Source organism: Rattus rattus, chromosome 6, assembly GCF_011064425.1.
Source record: "Rattus rattus isolate New Zealand chromosome 6, Rrattus_CSIRO_v1, whole genome shotgun sequence".
Taxonomy (NCBI): Eukaryota; Metazoa; Chordata; class Mammalia; order Rodentia; family Muridae; genus Rattus; species Rattus rattus.
Window position 1 is genome coordinate 9,114,166 of NC_046159.1, and position 20,999 is coordinate 9,135,164.

Consider the following 20,999-nt stretch of genomic DNA (forward strand, 5'->3'; position numbering starts at 1 on the left):
CATCTTTATCCCAGCAGTCAGGGAGGCAGCGGCAGGCATTCCTCTGTAAGTTCGAGGACAGCCTGGACTACAAAAATGTGTCCAGGACAGCCAGACCTACACAGAGAAACTCTTGTCTCAAAAAAAAAAAAAAAAAAAAAAATCAAAACTACATTGATGAAATTCATGTAATTCATTAAGTAGCAAATTAAAAGGGGGAAATTGCTTTACTGACTAGAGAAAAAAAAATACATGATAGAATTCAGCACTCTTTATTACATAAGTTCTCCAACTAGGAGTAGTAGAGAATCCTCTGTATTTAAAAGTTGTATCTTCCTAATCCTGGAAGAACATGTGCTAAAGGAAACTAAAGCATGAACTTCTGAGTCTGAAAGCAAGTTGCTTCCACTGCACCAGAGCTGCCAGGCAACGCGTAAGGAAAGTCCGTGGAGCTGGGCGAGCTAGCACACACTTTAATCCCAGCTATGACGGAAAAGGTGGGAGGATCTCCGAGTCTAAGTCTAACCTGGTCTAGCAGTGACCTCCAGGACCATCAGGGCTATATAGTGAGACTGTGTCTTAAAGAGAGAGAGAGAGAGGAAGGAAGGGAGGAGACGTGGGGGGAGAAGACAGGACTGAGGGAACAGCAGCGACAATGCACACTGGGAGTGGAGAGAGGGCGCAGCAGCTGCTGCTCTTACAGAGGGAGGAACAGGCACCCACACAGTGCTGAAAGCCACAGACAGCTCCTGGGATCCAGCATCCTCTTCTGACCTCTGCATGCACCAGGTCAGCATGTGGAACACATAAACATGAAGGCAAAAAGGCCATACACATAAAGAAAAAATTTTAAAACCTGAACAAGAAGCAAAGCACTTTCCATTCTGTCATAGCTGCTTTCGTGTTGACCTGACACAGATCTAGGGTGGGTCACCCGGAAGAGGTCAGCTCTAACTGAGCAACTGCTTGGATCACACATCCACGGAGCGGTTCCTGGGTTGCTAATTGGTGTAGGAGCCCGGCCGACAGCGGAGAACCCCATCCCCAGGTTGGTGGGCCGGGGCAGTAAGAAAGGTCAGGAGCGTGAAGGGAGCCTGTGCGCAGCGTCTGCTGCTCCAGGGCTCCTGCTGCAAGGTCCTGCCTGACATCCTCAGTAACATGGAAGTCCCCTTCCATCACAGTGTCCTTCGCAGCAACAGAGAGCTAACTGAGTCAGAGTCCTTATTTGGTCATTTTTCTCACTTACCTTCCACACTGATAGAAAGCTGACTAACACAGTAAGGCCCTGGGTTCGAGTCTCCAGTACCAAATTAAAAAAAAAACAAACCTGACTTATATCGCACAAGTGGTTTAATTACACAGATTATTTTAACCAGTCTTACTACTTTCATTGGAGCAAGTCTGACCGAAGAGTGGAAGGAGGAAAGTAATTGCTGTTAATTATTCTTCATGCACAGTCTCTGTCTATGAGTAACGACTCCTGGGGGTTCTGGGAATTTGTAGCTTTCCACTGTTGTCATTCCTGCATGGCTGCCTCAGCCAACTCTTCGATGGAAGGCTACCAAAGTCTGTTCTGGTTCTATACAGGTCATGAACTTTCAAAAGGAGAGCAAAGGAAGAGGTTAAATATTTGCTCCCACTGTTAACGCTGATGCAAGAAACTAACAAAAAAATGGAAAATATAACCATGACATTCTGATCCTTGGGTTTTAGATTTGATTTATTTAATAACTAGAATTATATGAATTAATTAAATATCTCCTTCAGTACTTGTACATGTTATTAATGTTTGGCATATTCGAATAGTTCACATTTGGGAAATGCCATTTCTAGTTTAAAAAAAATTACAACAAAAACCCCACAGAGAAAATATGAATAATCTTAAATGAATATAGAGTCAGCCTTCTACATACATATGTCATACCCACATATTTATCAACTGTGGACAGAAAGCATCAAGGGAAAAGCCAAAGCATCTAAAAAGAGGCTTTGGAATCGCCACACAGAGATCAAGAAACGGAGGCCATCGGGGGCTGGGGATTTAGCTCAGCGGTAGAGCGCTTACCTAGGAAGCGCAAGGCCCTGGGTTCGGTCCCCAGCTCCGAAAAAAAGAACCAAAAAAAAAAAAAAAAAAAACGGAGGCCATCAAAGGAAGGGATGAAACAGACCCCACTGTGTAGCCACCATCTTTCTCGGATGCTCCGTCTCAACGGCACTTGTCTGCGTGTCCTCAAGTCTCATTCACAGACGACATCATAGGCCTGTGATGGCTGTGTCTACTGAACACATACAACGGCACTTGTCTGCGTGTCCTCAAGTCTCATTCACAGACTACATCATAGGCCTGTGATGGCTGTGTCTACTGAACACATACAACGGCACTTGTCTGCGTGTCCTCAAGTCTCATTCACAGACGACATCATAGGCCTGTGATGGCTGTGTCTTACTGAACACATACAACGGCACTTGTCTGCGTGTCCTCAAGTCTCATTCATAGATGACATCATAGGCCTGTGATGGCTGTGTCTTACTGAACACATACAAGCTTTCTAGTCATTTGCCCTTAGCCACTAAGGGTTAGGAGGCAATTCATGCACATTTCTATTCTATTAGGTGTCTAGGCAGACTAAAGATGATTTAAAGTATACAGGAAGGGGTGTGTGTGTGTGTGTGTGTGTGTGTGTGTGTGTGTGTGTATTACAGGTAATCACTATACTGTTTACAAAGGAACTTAATCCCTTGCAGACTTTGCTACCCATTTAGCCAGTATAGCAGGCTGTATTTAATTAGAATCTTAGCATGAAAAGTTCATGTATATCTACCTGAACACCAACTAGGATGATAGTCTAGAGATTTCTGGGAAGGCCTCCACCTTTAACAAATGAGACATTAGCCTAAGGGTATCCTTTCTCTAAGAATCTATAAATCAATTAATGCCCATCTCCGTTTTCCCTGATCCTCCCTGTTTGCCCTCTGACCCCACTTTAGCCCTACAGAGCTTGTATTTTCTCTACAGCCTAAAACCAGCTACAGAGCATTTCCATTCACTAACACACTGTCCCATGTCCATGTAGGGCATCACCTCAACCTCTGACCTCTCAATGACTTTCTCCAGAGACACGAGCAGTCTTACTGAACTCTCTCAGTTCGTCCAGCTACCAACCACATCCTCTTCTTTAGGACCCGGTTATACCCATAACTGGCACAGAAGAACCCAATTGCAGTGAGCGCACATCCCACCCGCCCTCCAGCAGGCGTGCTGACCTACATGCCCTGTGTAGCTCCTCCGTCTTGGGAGGAACTCCACTCCCATCCACTAGACTCCCTTTGCCCCTTACCCGCCTTCCCAGTATGAAGTCTAACTGTGAACAGACTTGTCCTCCTCCACGCTCTTCAGATGCCTCATTTTTATTGTATTTGTGCAGTAAACAATTGTGGATTCAACTACGTATTTTCTCCAAGCTCCCAGACCTCCCTCATGATGAATTAAGAGCCAATGAGTGCCTATAGTGTACTAAAGACATGGGTTTTACATGTGGTGTTTTAGTAAGTTGTATGGTAAACATCCCATAAAGAGAGAAAAGGTTTGGGAATTTAGTGATAACAAGGACCAGATATCTCCATTCATGTGAAGCTCACATAACCAGACAAAAACAGCAAAGAGTGAACAGAACCTTAATCCGAGGAAACGCGCTTACAGGGAAATAGAACCGGGTTAAGAGGACAGCAGGCGCCTGGTCACCGTGCTAGATTGTAGGTGTGGGCAGAGCGCTGAGCTTACCTTCTAGAGATCTGTCTTTAAACACAATGAAACTCACGCAGCTCCTCTAGACCTTGGAGAAGAACTGAGGCCCACTCTGGCCCTGCTGAGACTACCAAGTCAACTACACACAGCAGCAAAGATCATAACTATACTCTATCTGACTCAGAGATTAGCTTTTAATAAAAGCACAAGGCCGCATTTAATTTTCTATGTAAAAGAAGACAGGATCAGCAGTGAGATCACTATCCAGTTTAATCCTGTATTTGAAATGGGGGGGGGTGTCAATAATATTTTTCTGCATATGCTTTTGGATTTGAAGCATTCCATTTTTTTCTTCTCCTCTGAACCTACAGCTTTGTGGTATGAGTCTGCTCTCATCAAAGATGCAACCTACTTCACCCACAACCCTCAGTCTGAGCTGCCAGTGAGGCAGACCACCACTGCCAGCCGGTGAGAGCAGGCAGGCCACACTACTCCAGAACTAGGCCTGAGCTTCAGGACACCCGTGAGTGCACTCATTTAGTTGGACGCTTTTTCTTTGCAATTAAAAAAAAATGTGTGTGGGTGTTTTGTCTGCATCCGTGCACTATATGAATGTCTGGTGCCCACAAAGACAGAAGAGTGTGTTGGATCCCTTGGGCTACAGTTATAGATGCTTTGTGAGCCACCACGTAGGTGCTAGGAACTGAACCTAGGTCATCTAGAAGACATACCAGTGCTCTCCATCGCTGAGCCCTCTCTCCAGCCCTCGCATGCCTTTCTTTACGAGACAGGGAGGCTGGGTTGGCCTGCTAGAGGATCAGAGACCACCTGCGAAGAGCTAAGTCATTCTCATAATCCCAGATACAGGAGGACCCTTTACCCACAGCAGGCACATCGTCCAGAGACTTCCCAGTGGGTATTACTACCCTGTATATACTGTGCGCTTCTGTGTGTATGTGTGGACACATATGCACATCTAGGATAATTTATTAAAGCTATGTGAAATATGGTCTCACGCCCTCAAAATATTTTAGTTTTCTTCAGTTACCATTTTTATATGATGAGATAGTACAATGCCTAAAGAAATAAAATAAAGAGAATGAGGTAGATATCATAATTTAGTGTGAGTTACTTGAATACAGACACTGATACCATAGAGGTGATCTCATAACTAAGACACTGTTAAATAGGTAGCCTACAGCATGAATACTGTATGCAAATTGACTCGTGTCCTGGTCAGGATGGCACAAAATGTTATCACACTACTCAAAATACCGTAGAGTTCAAAATGCATGTAATGTTTATTTCTGATACTTTTCATTTAATATTTTCATACTACTGCTGACCACAGATGTAAGAATACTGCAGAAAACAGAACTGCAAATAGAGACCAATGACGGCAGTCCAGAAGCAGCCAGTATCAAAAACACCTTTCACCTTTCTCTTCACAGAGAGGGGCAGGCCCAGAAGAGACAAGAACAACTCCAGATTGCCCCAAGGATGCATGCAGAACCACACACAGTAGTCACTCACTGTCTTTTGTTTTTTTCCTCCTGAAATGATCTATGTCACCTTGGCTGGTCTAGAACAGGTTATGTAGACAACCTAGGCTGGTCTCAAGCTCACAGAGCTCTGCCTGCCCCAGTGTCACTTCCTGAGTTTCTCTATGGTGTGATACAGCGATAGCTGCCGGGGCAAGCTCTAACTCTTTCCATCTATTCTACCCTGCTAGCCTATCACCTTTCCCCATGAATACTTTCGAAAAACAGAAATCCATAACTAAAATACTTAAGGTCAGTCTTCTCCCATCACACCAAAGAAGAAAGCCAGACAAAACCATCCTACTAAGACAGGATGGAGAACTGTCAGAAGATTTTACTTCTCTCACCAATTATATAGCTAGCTTCAAAGTCATAGCTTCTTTTTGTGAAATCCGCTCTAACAAAGCAAATAAGCCACATGCAGGCTCAACGTCACTTCTGACACAGCAGAGGGAGGCCAACCTGATCCTCTAAAACCAGGCCCGTAGATGAGCTGTGTGGCCAGAAGGACCAGGGTCTCCTGCACATATGCAGTTCTTTACCCTTTTACAATCATTCTTCTAGAAATTTCTGTGTCACTTCTAGGAAATATTTTCTGACTTGACAAGGGCTTTCTGTCTGTTTTAAGCCCCTTCTCCAACCTTCCAAGAGCTAAGTGATCAGATCTGAAAGCAGACCTAATCAGCATGGAGCGCCTGCTGCCACACTGCCCACTCATTTGGGAAAGCAGTGAGGATCAGTGGCTACAATGGCCAGGCCTGACCTGCTTCCCACCCTCTGGGGCTGCCCTGTGAATACAAGATGGAGGCAGAAAGGAGGGGATTCCAAAGGAATGTGACCCCGCTTGGCCTGCGACCTACAGCTCTCAAGTCCCACCCTATTCAAGCCATCGGTGGTCGTAGCCCCAGGAGCACATCATTTCCAGCATCTCTGCAGTGTGATGTTAAGACATTTAAATGCTTCACGCCCAAAGGTCAATCCCAGTTGCAGTCCCAACTTTTATTTATTTTACGAACGATGAGGGACTCTATGACTTTGTCTTTCCTACAGACTTCCTTTACTCACAATCTATTCATTTTGAAAAGGTCTATTTTTTTCAAAAGTCAGCAACACTTCTGTCCAAAGTCACCTTGCCTAATGTCCCATCTGCGTCTCCATCTCCAGCACCTGCAGTTTGCTGCTGCCTCAGTCCTGTGCTGCAGGGTACTCTGCAATGCCTTTCACTCTTCACCAGGAAGACACTCAAGCTAGCTCCTGCCTTTCTTCTTCACACACAACAGCTCCTTTACTGTTTAAAGATCTGGTATTTACCAGCTAAATTGATTTTTATTTCTAAATCACAGATGTTTCTTAAACAAGTCCCCACACTGTAAACTCAGTATATGTCACTGAATGGCGTCACATTATCCTCACCTGTGAATACTACATGGAAGAGTTCTCGGGTTGGGGATTTAGCTCAGTGGTAGAGCGCTTGCCTAGCAACCACAAGGCCCTGGGTTCGGTCCCCAGCTCCGAAAAAAAGAAAAACAAAACAAACAAACAAACAAAAAAAAAAAAAAAAAGAAGAGTTCTTACTTCTAAGAGATGTAACACAGACTAAAGCTTCGAGTCTACATTGATGACATTTATCCACAAGCCATGTATCTGGATTATTTTCCGGAATAAATGAAAATGAAGCATTTTTTTAGATGCCCAATGTAATAAACTTGCAAAACAAAGACCTCTGTGTTTCATATTTATACACACTACACAGCTTTTCATGGTATATTCAGATAAATCAACCCCTAATATGTACATAATATCTACAAAAGACTACAAAATAGGCACAACAATTATGTTCTCTACTTAGTCTCGTGCAACCTGTAGCTTCTACTCACTTCACGGCATTGGCCAATGCTCACTGGCTTCTATGGACATGTAACAAAACAGACAGCGTCTTAGCTATCTAACTGGCCAGGAAAGGACTTACATTATACTGTACACTCCACCCATGAGTTCCTAAAAGGATGTGCATGATTAGTGCATATAATCACACACTTTCAAATCTCAAAAAAAAAAAAAAAATCATTAACTAGTATGGTAAAATACAGTTATACACACACACAGACACACACACACATAATTTATGAACAAATATACATATAATAAAAGCAAACAAAAATTCTCATAGGAGACTCACACACAAAATACTTTGAAAGCTTCCACTAAGTAGCACAAACACAAAAACTGCAAACGCATGTATCCCATACACCACTGAGGAGCAACCAGTGAAGGACACAGGAGCTGCGTATGGAGTAGGCAAGTCACAGATGAAGTGCCAGCAGGCAACGGCAAGAGTCATTTGAACCTCATAGCTACAGCCTGGGGTTGTGACACACCTCCTCTAACAAGGTCACACTTTTTAATCCTTCCCAAACAGTTCCACCATCTGGGGATCAAGTATTCAACATATGAGCTTATGGGAGCCATTCAAATCCCCTAAAGACCATTATGCTAGGTGGAATAAGCTATACACTGACCAAATGGTGCAAGATCACACCTATACATGGAAGCTTTAAAAAGAAGGAGAAACAGGAAAGGTCAAACACACAGTGACAAAATGGAAGGGGAGATACAGGTTAAAGGACAGAGATGCAGTTGGTGAGAAGTAAGAAGTAAAGCCGCCAAAAGGCTGCAATTAATCGTGTGTTATCTACTGGAGTATTGCTGTGAGAAGAGACACTCCTTACTCTACACACAACCATCTGCTAGATGACAAATTAATTTGTCTACTTAATTTATAGTAGCCATCTTACTATGTAATCAAAGGTGATATATACACCTCAAATTTACAAACTATAAACCATTATTATGATATACCTACATTCTATAAGGAATATTTAAGATAAAATATTTTATCTAAATTTAACATGTTACTTTATATCATTTATTTATTCTATAAAAATTCAGCAAGGAATTATTTCTTTTCAAGATTTCGTGCTACTGTCTTTTTTACTTATTTAGGTTAAACAGCTTTATCCTAGATATTTAATTTCTATTAAATATTAGTATTAGTAAAATGACTATTATATACATCTTAAAAGAATTTTTACCAAAAGGCTTAATTAATTTGTGTACACACACACACACACACACCCCCTCTGGATAATGAGTATTCAAAGAATAGTAAATGTAGATTGTTAGTCATTCAGAAGGATAACATATGAGACACAATATAAAAAGGAAATAAGATTTGGTAGAATTTCTTAAGTATTCATTCCTGCCATTATTTTTTTTAAGTGGTGAGTACGCTCAAAAGCAGTGGGGAGAACCCCTGGCCCACAAAGATGCACGGGGAGATTTCTACGTGTAAGTCTAGGATCGGCTTCTACTCTTTCTTCAGAAAGCAACTCTTGGGGTTGGGGATTTAGCCCAGTGGTAGGGCACTTGCCTAGGAAGCGCAAGGCCCTGGGTTCGGGCCCCAGCACCGAAAAAAAGAACCAAAAAAAAAAAAAAAAAAAAAAGAAAGCAACTCTTGCTTTGCCCTATCCCCTCACCTGGGAGGAGAGGCCAGCCACTGAGACTTTAGCCTTCTGTACAACTTCTCGTGATGATGATTAGGCCTGCCTCTCCTCTAATGGCACTTCCAGGAGGCTTGCCAACATCAGCACCTCGGCTCCAGCAAGAGGAGGCAATGGAGACTAGTGGCCAAGCATCTAGCTCGGGAATGAGCATGTGACTCAAAGTTTGTTTGTTTGACTAAAAAGGAACCTTAACCTTTGAGGTTAAAAACAAAAGACTGTTATCCAGAAAAACAGGCAACCACTCTTTGGTTTGGATGAAAGAAACCTTCAGCAGTCAAGAAAGGCAGGAGAGAACCCTAGAGCTAAGGCATCTGGCTCTGGGTCACTGACATGGACAAGAAGCACCTGAAAGATGGGGAAGGCACAATAAATTGCGCCCTGTGGTGTTAAGGCAAACGGCTTTAGAGGGATAAAAAGCTTTTCTTACTGTCTGTGCTTAATTCATTTCACACATCCAATTGTCCATCACACATGAACACTGCACAATTCTGAGACCACAGCTGCTTTCAAAGTGCTAATAGCACAAGGATTTGATTGGGTGCTTCTGTACTTACTGGCCACTTCAGAACAAAAGTCTCAAATAGCTGGAGGCTACTCTAAAGTAGACCAGCGCTGTCTATGCGCTCCAGCCAAGGACTACTTCCTGTTTCCCTCAGGCTTCTCCTAGGCCCACTGTTTTCCTTACATCATGACCTGTTCTACAGCTGCTTTGTCCATACTCCCCATAGCAGAAGACTCTCCACTGCCTTGCTTTCCAGAAACTACAGTGGCTCCTCTCAAACTTGAACTGCAAGCAGTTTTAATAGAAATGAGACTGTCAAGGGCAAGCTCTGGGTATGTAATGGGTGTCTCCCAGGAGGCCACGCAAGTCCCTCCATCATTTTGGTTTTATGAGGAGTGGGTTATATTTAGATTTCTGAACAGATTCCCAAACCCCTCCCCACAGCCTGAGCACAATCACACAAACCAAACGTGGGGTAAGAGGTGATTTACCAATTCACAGTAGATAAATGTCACATAAAAAGAATGTTAAATTTTACAAAATCCCAAAGGACAAAGTCTGTGGACAGCATAAAATTAAGTACAGTGCTATGAGTAAAGTCATTCATGTTATCAACAAATATGAATCTAATACTATTAAAAATAGTATTAAAATAGAAAGGGGTAAGGAACTGAATGCAGCGGTGAGCAAGATCCCTTCCCACAGTATCTGTTGTCTGGAGTGAGCGAAGACAGTGTTGCACAAGTGGGTTTTTTCTCTTCCCTCAGCCTAACATGTACTTTTAAAACATATTAAACTTAATTGTATATTTATGCCTGAGTATGTGTACAAGCACATGTGTGTTCAAGTGCCTTCTGAAGAAAACAAAGGTTGACTCTCCAGGACAGGTTGTGGCTGTTGTGAGCTGGCTGACACGGGTGCTGGGACCGGAACCAACATCTTCCAGAACAACAGTACATCTTCTTAACTGCTACATTCATCTCTCCAGCCTTACTTAATACGACAATTTAATAAGTCATGTGACGGCTTGAATGCACAATGTCCCTATAAGGCATGCATTTGAGGCTGTCGTCTCAGCCGGCCCCATTCACTAGAGAAACATGTCCTAGGGAGCAGGCTTTGTGAGTTTAAAACCCTGTCCCAGCTCCTATTCTACCCCTCACCCATATTTGTTTAGGGCAACTTTTTTTGTTTTTAGACAGGATCTTGTGTAGACTGGGCTAGCCTTGAACTTGCAGAGGCCTGACTCTGCTTCCAGTGCTATAATTGCCAGTAAAAATCATGACACTCAGCCCCAATATACACTGAAGAAATAGAGATAGATGAATACGAAATTCTTAGCATGGTCTGGGATTTGACTGAGAATGGAGAAATATGTTTGCTTGATGTAACTGAAGTCTCTCATGAAGGCCAGATTTTAGCCACTTAAAATATCACTGTGTTCTCTCAACAACTCAGAAAACCAAACCATCGTTAGTATATCCACCCAGGGCTTTTCCCTACACACGTATTCCCTTGTTCTAAGGGCATGACCTCTTCCTCTGACAATCTCCTTGCTCAGCAAGATTCCTAAGGCTGTCAACCCCCCTTTAATATCTTTGATCAATGGCCTCCTTCCTTCCTTTTCACTCCCTCTGTCACAGACTTGGTTGAAGCAATCAACTTCTAGATTAGAGCAACAAACCAGTCTTCCCCTCTGATTTCAGGCCTGCCCCGTCTACTGCAGGGGCTGCTAGAGTTAAAATCTCTGGATGACACCTGAAATAGAATGCCTGCGAACACAGACAACCCAACCAACATCCAGGGTAGTCAAGTCTCCCACTGCACTCCCAGCTCTGCCTGCTGGAGCGCCCCTCCAGCCCCTGCTTCTCACTGATAAAGCAGACCAGAGCCTCTCAGTTCTCCCTCCTGTCATTTAGATCTGAATCCCACTGCACCTGCAAACCTACCTTGTTCAAGTCCTTTTACCTCTTAGCAGCTCACCAAACTGCCTCTTCCTCTTGTAAATTCTTATGACTCCAACTGACAACTCCTACTGTCAACTGACAAAACTCCAACTGACACATTTATACAGAACCCTTTTTACCACTAACCCTAACTTGCACGTATCTGTCAAACACAATGAAAAGGTCACACGAGAAAAGATAGTCAGTTGTTGTTTACATCAGGCTCCGTCTCCAGCCTTCCCACCATTTCCAGCTCATCTTTACTCCAACCCACCTTTACTCTTTATTCTCCCACCACTTCAAACACACTAACTTTGAGAATACATCTAGGCTGACGGGAAAGATGGCTCAGCAAGTAAAAGTACGTATGGACAGATGATGCAAGCCTGACAACCTGAATCCAATGCCCATAACACATATAAAAGGGAGAATGTGAGAGCTGAGTCCACAAAGTTGTCCACTGACCTCCACATGGGTGCTCATACAACAACAACAACAACAATAATAATAACAACAACAACAACAGTCGTAATAATACAAAAGAAATCCTTACTGACTGGGTGTGAGCATTAGCTCATGGACGACACTTACACAGAAGCTGACTGACTGTATTCCGAGTATTTATCAAGAGAACTACAGGCAAAGGATAATGAGCAGGCCTGGTCCTGAGTAGAGGTCCTGAGGCTAAAAAGTAGGGGACTGTAATCATGTGTCCCACAAAGAAGCTCAATGCGGCTGGAAATGCTAGGAATAGAACCTTGAATGGTTAGGTTATAAACTCTTCTAATCTGTCACAACAAACTGAAATCTGCCTTCATGAAGATGTTATTTTAAAATTATATTATTTGTTCTTTTTGTTCTAAATGTCTGTTTCTCCTACTAGGCCTTAGAGTCAAAGATGGCAGGGTGGTTTCCATTCCCCACTTTCATGTGCTCAAGCTCCAAGAGTGGATGAAAGTACAGGCACTCCTAAGTGAATGTACAGGAAAGACCAGTCATCAGATCCTACACATAGTAATTAACAGGTTTTGTGGGTTAAACAAGGACCTGTGGGCTAGTCCAGTAGCCTAATAGTAGGAAACATACCTTTTTAAAAGGTTATCTTTATTTACTTTATTTATGTGAGTACATTATAGTTTTCTTCAGACACGCCAGAAGAGGGCATCAGATCCCATTACACATGGTTGTGAACCACCGTGTGGTTGCTAGGAATTAAACTCAAGACCTCTGGAAGAGCAGTCAGTTCTTAACCGCTGAGCCATGTCTCCAGCCCTTTGTTTCAAGTAACCAAGTTAGAGTGCCACATAGTATAGGGCCTGCTTTTAGCTGCCTTGCTCTCTTTAATCTTTATTTATTTATTGTTAAGGGTATGGAAATTTCACCTATATGTGTGTCTGTATACCATGTGTGTGCCTAGTACCCGCAGAGGGTAGAAGAAGGTGTCATATCTACTGGGACTGGAGTTACAGACAATTGTGAGCTGACATATGGTTGGTGGGAATTGAACCCTGGCCCTCTAAAAGAGCAGCCTGGGCTCTTAGACCACTGAGCCATCTCTCCAGCATCTTGATTATATTTTGGCTAATAGACCTTATTGGAATACTAGTGATTAATAATAAGGCTTCATTGCCTACACAAGATAGGTCTTATAGCCTCTTTGGAAATTAGTTTAAAGAACAAATAAAAACCACAAGAAATGGAAAGAACAAGAAAGTAACAGGAGCTGGGATAGTTAGCACAGCAGTCCAGAGCACTTGCTCTTACTGAGGACCCAGGTTTGATTCCTAGACCTACAAGGCAACTCACAATCATCTGTAACTCAGTCCCAGGAGAGCACTGATGTCCTCTTCTAACCTTGCTGGATACCAGGCTATACACATGGAACACACACACAAATGCAGTCATACACATACATACCTAATAAAAATTAAAAAGAAATTGCTGATATTTAGATTGGATCTAAAATTTATATACACATATAAAATATAAAGTATAAGTAAAAAAAGTAAGAAGATATATTAGTTTTCCCTACACATTTCCCTATTTTAATGCATGGAGTATGTGCAGGATGTTACAAGCTCCTTCAGGGATAATAGCTGTGTTGTACCTAGTGGACTGGTATGAAGTGTTCAATGTACAGAAGGAGCTACACGTTTACAGTCCAAACTCTCCTGGCAAATAGGAAGCAGAGCCCTGTCACTGACTTTTCAGTAACATCACACTGCTCTAGTGACAAACCACTCTTTTTTTTTTTTTTGAATCAACAAGTGACCCCATTGCCAGCTCCTAGGCATGTTCAGAAGTGCTGCTGGCACAAGCGTAAAACAAAAAGGCCTTGCACAACTCTGGCAGGGTTTCTAGGATGCTCTGGTCCACAAGCAAAGCCTGGCAGATCACGGGCTGACCAGCCATAACCACTCTAATCCCAGCACACAGCAGGCTGAGGCAGGAGCATCACCTTGAGTTACAAGTCATCCTACACAGTCAGAGTTCCAGGCTAGCCTGAATACAGTCTGAGATGTTGTTTCAAGTTTGACTATAAGCACTGCAGCACTTAATACAAAACAACTTTACATATTAAATATAGTGAGTGATTCTAATGTTCACGGTGGACATGGATTATTCCCTGTCTTCCTACTTTCTTCTCATTCCTTGCAATGACTGTCTCCTATCAGAAACTCCATCTCCACAGGTATTTGGGGATTCTTAGCACATTTTAGAGTCTACTGAAGATAGAACGAAACCTCATTATCCCAAATTACATATTGTTCCATTTGCATATTTCAAAGATGTCATATTTACAGTTAAGGAGAAAGTAGTATGAAAAGCTACCTCCCAGGATCTGCATTACCACACAGTGTGCAGGTAAATGCAGTCTGAGCTCATTCCTGCCTGATGGGCTGTAAGAGGCCAGCAGGTTCTCACAGTCACAGAGCACTGTTTTAGGGTTTGCTTTGCACTTTACATAAACTGTCATAAAGCTGTGAAGCACAAAGGACTAGTCAATGACACATTCATTTTAAGCAATAGTGACCTGTCATTAAAGAGTCATTAAGCACTATTAGCAAGGCTTAAGCATGAAGCTTAATAACATTCAAGTATATAAGATTATCTTCTGTATTTTGTGGGCTTGTGTTTGATTATGGGTAAAATATGGAATATTTAAAGCTATAGTTTAACTAATAAATTCACTTATAATAATTTTTAGCATTTTTCTCTGAAAATAAATCACATGAATTAAGTTTTAGAAAGCAATATGGAAAGGTAATATTCAAACTCTATATTTACATATACAAGACAACTGCATAATCTGAAGGCTGGCTTAGGGTAAAGTGAAAATCAGTTTTCCATTAGACAAGTCAAAGCATAGACCTAAACACTCATCTTTTTCTTTACAGATTCATGTATTTATTGTATGTGTGTACACTGTCAGTCTCTTCACACACCCACACACACACACCAGAAGAGGGCGTCGGATCCCATTACAGATGGTTGTGAGCCACCATGTGGTTGCTGGGAATTGAACTTAGGACCTCTGGAAAAGCAGTCAGTGCTCTTAACCACTGAGCCATCTCTCCAGCCCAATACTTATCTCTAAGATAAGGAATTTTTATAAATTAACTTTTTGAACACAAATATAAAATGTTCTCTTTATTATGATCCTTTTTCAAAACTAGCTTTAAGCTTGTGTTAAAGAACCGATTTCTAAAGTGTACGAAGTGAACTGGTGACCCTGTTCAAATGCATCAAACTCTTCCCTCTGCTCAGGCCCCTCGTTGACACGACAACTACTTATCCTTGATCTCCTGGAAACATCAGGGGAGGTCGTACACTCACACGCTTTAGGAGGAAGAGTGAGCACAGACCCACACGGCATGGCAGCGCACCCTAGCTCTGCACACTTCACTTGCGGCTGCTCTCCATGCAAGCTTAGGGCCAGGCCACAGCAAAGCACCAGGCCACTCAGGCCACTCAGCTCTGCCAGGTCTCCCACACCACCTCCTCCTGGCAGGCTCAGCTTTCATTACTCTCTGCAATACTGAAAATTCCCAGAATGCACAGAGTAAAACTCAAAGAAACTTACCCTCTGGATGGAATTTACAAGTTGTTTTCTCCAGCTTCTCTAACTTACGGTTTGGAAGACTGACCTCCAAACTGTTTTAAAAGGTCAAGCTAACACGAAGCTCCTAGAACTTGCCCACCCCACCTGTCAATACTGAAGTAACATCCAACGAGGAAGCTCTTCCCTGGACTGTGACTGTGACCGGGAAGGCACCAGCACCGCCCCAGAAGAGCAAGGCTTTCCAAGCACGCACATCCCCTCGGAGCACACGTGTGCTGCAGGTCCCCACTGACGGGGGGCACCCCCCACACCTGATTAGGAGCCAGGCCAGGCCTCTCTCTCTCTGTTCTCAAAGGAGACCAGTTTACAGCTCATTCTTCCATCCCTCCTTTTCCTTTGATTTGATCAATAACCTCCCTTCTTCCAGAACAACAGATGAAATGATGTCCAGAACATTGATCACTCTCTTCCTGGAAACTATCTTTCCTTTGGAAGATCCTCGGCTGTCACCAGCAGAAGATTAAGCGCTGGAGGTGTGTCCCTGTTGCTTCCTTCCTTGCGGGGAAAAAGGGAAACAACGATTCTGATTACTTCCACCATTAAAATGAATTTCAGTCTTCACCATCAAGATGAGAAAGCATCCCTAATATGGGATGAGCCAGTCTATGAAACTAAGAAATTACAGCCGATCTTAGTGATGGAGCTACAAATAAAGGAATGGGGTCTTCTGCCCCACTAGAAGAGAGGAGCCATACACCCACATTAGCACAGCATCTACTTGTGAATGTCCACATCCTTGGAGAAGCTCAGTATATGATGGATTTCTAAGATGTGCCCAGTTCTGAATGAACTGCTCTCACCATACAAATCACAGTTATTACAGAAGCAATCACTGGCTGCCTCTTACTATCACAGGATTAAAGCCCACAAATGTTAGGATGGCCTTAATTTATAGCTTTCTAATATTGTTCTGATTTTCCTAAGGTGACTTAGGCATGGTAATCAAAATTCTAATTCAAAAAGAAAGAAAATGTCAACAAAATGGCTAGGTAGTAAAACAAGGTCTACCAGCTTAGCTCTAAATTAAAACAAGGTCTACCAGCTCAGCTCTAAATTAAACATATACAGTGGGCCTACTTTACTTTTCGATTTCGAACTATGAAAAAAAAATCATGCAAGAGTACACCCATTCACAAGAATTAAAATATTATTGACATTAATGTCTACTTTCAGATCAGCTAAGCTTAATGTATAATAATTTAAATTGTGTTGAATAGATGAGAAAGAATCAAGAACCCATTTTTATGTCCAGGTATGACGGCACAGACATTTAATCCTGGCACTTGGGAGGCAGATCTCCATGAGTTCCAGCCCAACTAGAGAAATCCAGTGAGCCTGTCTCACAAAAACAGAAGCCCTAAGCACCATGCCTTTATTTATAACATCAACACTGTATCTAAAAAGAAAACATTCTCTTCAAGGCAACATGAGCTCATTTAAATTCAGAACGAAAACAATTGCTGGGAAAATACTTGATGGTTTCCTTTTACTGAAGCCTTCATTTTAGGTCATCTAACAATGTATGGCTTGATCATCAGATAATAACTAATCCAGAAGGACCACACCTGTGAAGATGCTCAAGCCTACATCTCACTTCTGCTTTTCCTGCTGTGGCACGCCAGAGGAACTGCACCTATAAATATACCTTGACATTTTACATAAAACATCTTTCTACAGAAACTTAAAAAGCCATTCAAGTAATTATAATTTAATGAAAATATGCTGTGATCTTAAAAAACGCCACTTGGTAAAAATAACCGACTGGGCCCAATGTGCCTTTAAACTTGGAATCTGTGACTACTAATAAACTACTAAGCTTGTTACCAAATCTTGTGCTTAAGTATTCTCTTTCAAGACTCAGTCACTTAAAATTAGCCAAAAATGTTTATAAGAACAAAAGCAAAGCTCTTTTACAAATAGTTTTTAACTTGAAACAAAAACAAAACAACTTATTTCCCCTGGTGGCATGAGATCTTCCCTGTGCAATGCTGACGTCCAGCAGGGCGCTTGTGTGGAGTACTACCAACTTTCAGGAGAACGGCAACCTGCTCTGGAGCCCATAGAACTGGTTTTCACAGATTAGTCAGCCATCTTTCCTCTCAGCTCTTTTCAAAGCCTTCCCCAAGCAGGTATTAGTGAGACACGTCGTCTGGGGTGTTTTTAACGACACTAACCCAGAATTACAAACAAGCGCCATTGCAGGGGCAGGCGTGCAGCGTCCTGAGGTCACCGAGCTTCTCTCCTCTAAGCGGGCCTCAGCTTTGCATCAGCTTTGCTGCGTATGAACAACTCAGGCTGTCACCTGCCATCTAAGCTGGACTCACCTCTCAAGGAGGAATGGTAAAACAACACAGACGTGTGAGCGTGCGTGCGTGCGTGCGTGCGTGCGTGCGTGTGTGTACAGTTTTCTTATCACAGATAACCAAAACACAAAACTTCTAAGTACCACATAACTAAAGTCAGGAGACTTGACAATATCCCACCACAGAAGCCTACTGAACATCAAGCAAACAAACGTGGTAAAAAGTGACCTAATCTGCAATCTGTGAATCCGTGAATACCCAGGTAAATAACAAGATAATGAATGAAAAGGGCTACCCTCCCCCTCAAAATTTCATAACCATATAAAGGATATAATTAATACCTGTATAATAGACTTTAAGATATGATTGTGTCTAGACTCACAAGTATCCAACTTCAAGTTCATTACAACATTTGAGTTACCAAGGGAAGCAATCAAAATTCACTCACTTTATATAGTATCTTGCGCCTTCAAATGTATATGCTTCTTCCCAGCCAGTGGGCAAATCTAAAAAATATACATTATAGTTAGTATTACTTCAGTGAGATTGCAAAATAAGCTTAAACCTTTCTTATCTGTCTTCACCATTAGCTACATTCATTTAAGTATGTGTCCATCCAAAGTCTTGGCTGGCAAGATCATTAGTCAATCAATATAACATTACTTGGAATTTGGAAGGTGATAATTCAAATTTAAAGCCACCAGGAAAGTTCCAGCAATATTTAAGATAATAATAACATAACTGTTCCCTTTAACAGTAGTCAGGGTGGGAAAGGACTATACTCTGATACTCCGAAAGGCAAAGTCTTCAAAACCTCGTAAAATACCCATCATTGGCACAAACCCCAAATGGGCAGCATTTTGCCTTTTTAGGTATATCTTATCAATTCAAAACCCCACTTTTCAATCCAAACACATCTAGATTTTCATCTACCATGAAAAGAACTCAAGCGCTCAATTAGTGGGAAACTGGCTGAACACTTACTGACGCACGTGTTTCAATACACTTGACCTAAGAGATGTGAAGTTTCAAGTGAGCGGCTGTATCTTTATGTGCCACACGGTACTTAGGGTGCAAGTGGCCTGGACTTAATCATACATCTCCAAAACGGAAAGGCATCCGTGTGCGCACAAAACCGGAGCCCAAGCAAAGTAAATCAAACAAGAATAAATAAATAGGTAAATGTGAAATCACATCACAGGAAACAATATTTCTGGCATGTGGCTGCTATTTAATCTGTAAGGGTAATTCAAAGACATTCGTGTCATACATAACCAAAACAAGCCCGAAATAATGCCATAAAACATTTGGGTTAAATTCTTTTAATCATATATTGTCTTCCATGAAATAATAGTGTCCATAGCCACTAAAGTAACGAGGCCATCAACGTTCCATATAGTATACAAAGCAGGCTGAAGCTGAAGACCGAACAGGGAGTTAGGAAGCATGCCGGTTTATTAGTCAGAAATGCCCTAAAAATGTAACCTCACACGCTTGCTGCAGCAGCCTTCCCTTTCCTCCTCCACAGTTTTGCAAATCTGGACACATTATTAGTCACTTCACTCAACTCCAGCGTTTAACAGAAAAGGCAGGTTTGTTCACCCTTCTGGCAACTTTAATAGGAAATTCTGGGAACCTCAGAGTTGGGGAGAAAAGTACCTAAGGGGATGGCTGAACCGGCCTCACCTTCGACCCAACTGTTCTCAAGCTTTTGCAGTCACCCGGAATAGAGGCGGGCCAGTCGGTGCACTCACGTTACGTTTCAGGCAAACAAGTTGGTTGAATGTAAACAAAGAATGACAAAAGAAAGCCGGACTCGCACTGAAACCACCACAAGCCCTCCTCCGGCTCAACTCAAGCTAGGCATTCAAGAAAGCTATCAAAGCAACCCGAGATGCGTTTCCTCGCGGAACTGGGGCCCGAATGCCCCCACGCGGGACCGCCCTGGCTCGCCCACCGCCTGCTGGTGGTACGTGGAGCTTGGCTGCAGCTACTGGGGACTTTTGAGCCGGGATCACTGGCTGCGGCGCCGCTCCAGCGTCCTAACTCCAGCTGCTCCTCCGGTAGCAGGAGGGGACTCACCGGCGTTTGGATCACATTGGGGGGGGGGCACTGCAGCACCCCTAACTCTTCCATCAGTCACCTTCCCACAGTCCCACTTAGGAGAAGTAGGAGGTGGAGGAGGAGGAAGCTGCTTGGCAGAAGGCAGTTCTCTGGGGAGCAGGGTGAGGATGCGGGACCGTCTCACCGCGGGGGTGCTGGAGTACGGGGAGCAAAGGGGAGCAGGCGAGAAATTCGTGAAGGGTGCTGGAGGCTGAGACGGGGGCGATCTGGGATAGAGGGGCGTCGCCCATCCTCCGGGGGTGTCGGGGCAGGGATGGGGACCAGGGCGCAGGAAGAGGGCGCCGTCTCCAAGTGCAGATGAAAAGGCGGAGAAGAAAGGCGCCCCGGGACTCAGTCGCGCGGAGCCCCGAGCACCTCTAACCCCGCCAGGTGGCCCCGAGCCGCAGCCCCGGCTCGTCCTACCTGTGCTCTGCCGCCGGTGCCCGGTGACCACGGCCTCGCCGGTGACCGGGTGCAGCCAGGTGGTGCTCTTGGCCTCCTCGCTGCAGGGAAGAGAAGGGACCGGAGCTGAGCCGCGCGAGGGGCGACCCGCGGGGCCCCCGGCCCGCTCGCTCCCGCCGTCCCCCCCCCCGCCCCAGCCGCCCCGCGGCGCCTCCCCCGCCCGCTCACTTGATGAAGAAGACGCGGCCGCCCCTAGTGATCCCATACGTCCAGGAGCGCGGCAGCGAACAAATCCACTCCAGGTTCAGGTCGGCCGCCATGTCGCTCCCCGGCCGCCGCCGCCTTGTGCTGCCGCCGCCGCCGCTGCTGAGGAAGGAGGGCGCGAGCGAGCGAGCGAGCGAGCGAACCGAGCGCAGGGCGCGCGGCCCGGCCCGAGCGCGCCCCCGCTGCCGCCCTACCCCTCGGGCGGCGCCTCCTGCCGCCCCGGCTGAGTCCGGCCCGCGTCGCCGCCCCTCGGCATCTCCGTGGCCGGCCGCCGGCCCGCGCTGCGCTCGCTCGGAGGCTGGGCGAAGCGGCGCCGCGCCCCCGCCAAAGCCCTCCCCCGCGCCCCGCCCGCGCCGCGCGAAGGTTCCGGGGTCGGGTCCCGCCGGCGCCCACCCGGAGGGCTCGGCTCCGAACCCGTGAGGTTTTGTACCAGCTACTGCCTAGCCAGGAGCTACTCAGAGAGACGCCGGGCGTTGAAATGGGAAACTGCTTTTAGGAAAGGCTTTTCTGATGTGTGGCGTGCCAAAT

At 44.3% G+C, this 20,999-nt stretch overlaps 1 protein-coding gene across 6 annotated transcripts in view; it reads right to left on the reverse strand.

Moving 5' to 3' along the window:
• The window catches only part of Plekha5 (pleckstrin homology domain containing A5), a 179,960-nt gene extending 159,357 nt beyond the window's left edge, over positions 1 to 20,603 (reverse strand). For all 6 annotated transcript variants that reach the window (XR_004388254.1, XR_004388253.1, XM_032905496.1 and 3 more), the window contains exons 1-3: positions 20,436 to 20,603; positions 20,229 to 20,308; positions 18,151 to 18,208 (exon numbers count right to left, since the gene is read on the reverse strand). Coding sequence is in view for 4 of the 6 variants with exons in the window: in XM_032905496.1 (XP_032761387.1) it covers positions 18,151 to 18,208; positions 20,229 to 20,308; positions 20,436 to 20,527 (230 nt within the window). In the remaining 2 variants the exon portion in view is untranslated. The remainder of the gene's footprint in view (positions 1 to 18,150; positions 18,209 to 20,228; positions 20,309 to 20,435) is intronic.
• Between the last annotated feature and the right edge of the window lie 396 nt (positions 20,604 to 20,999).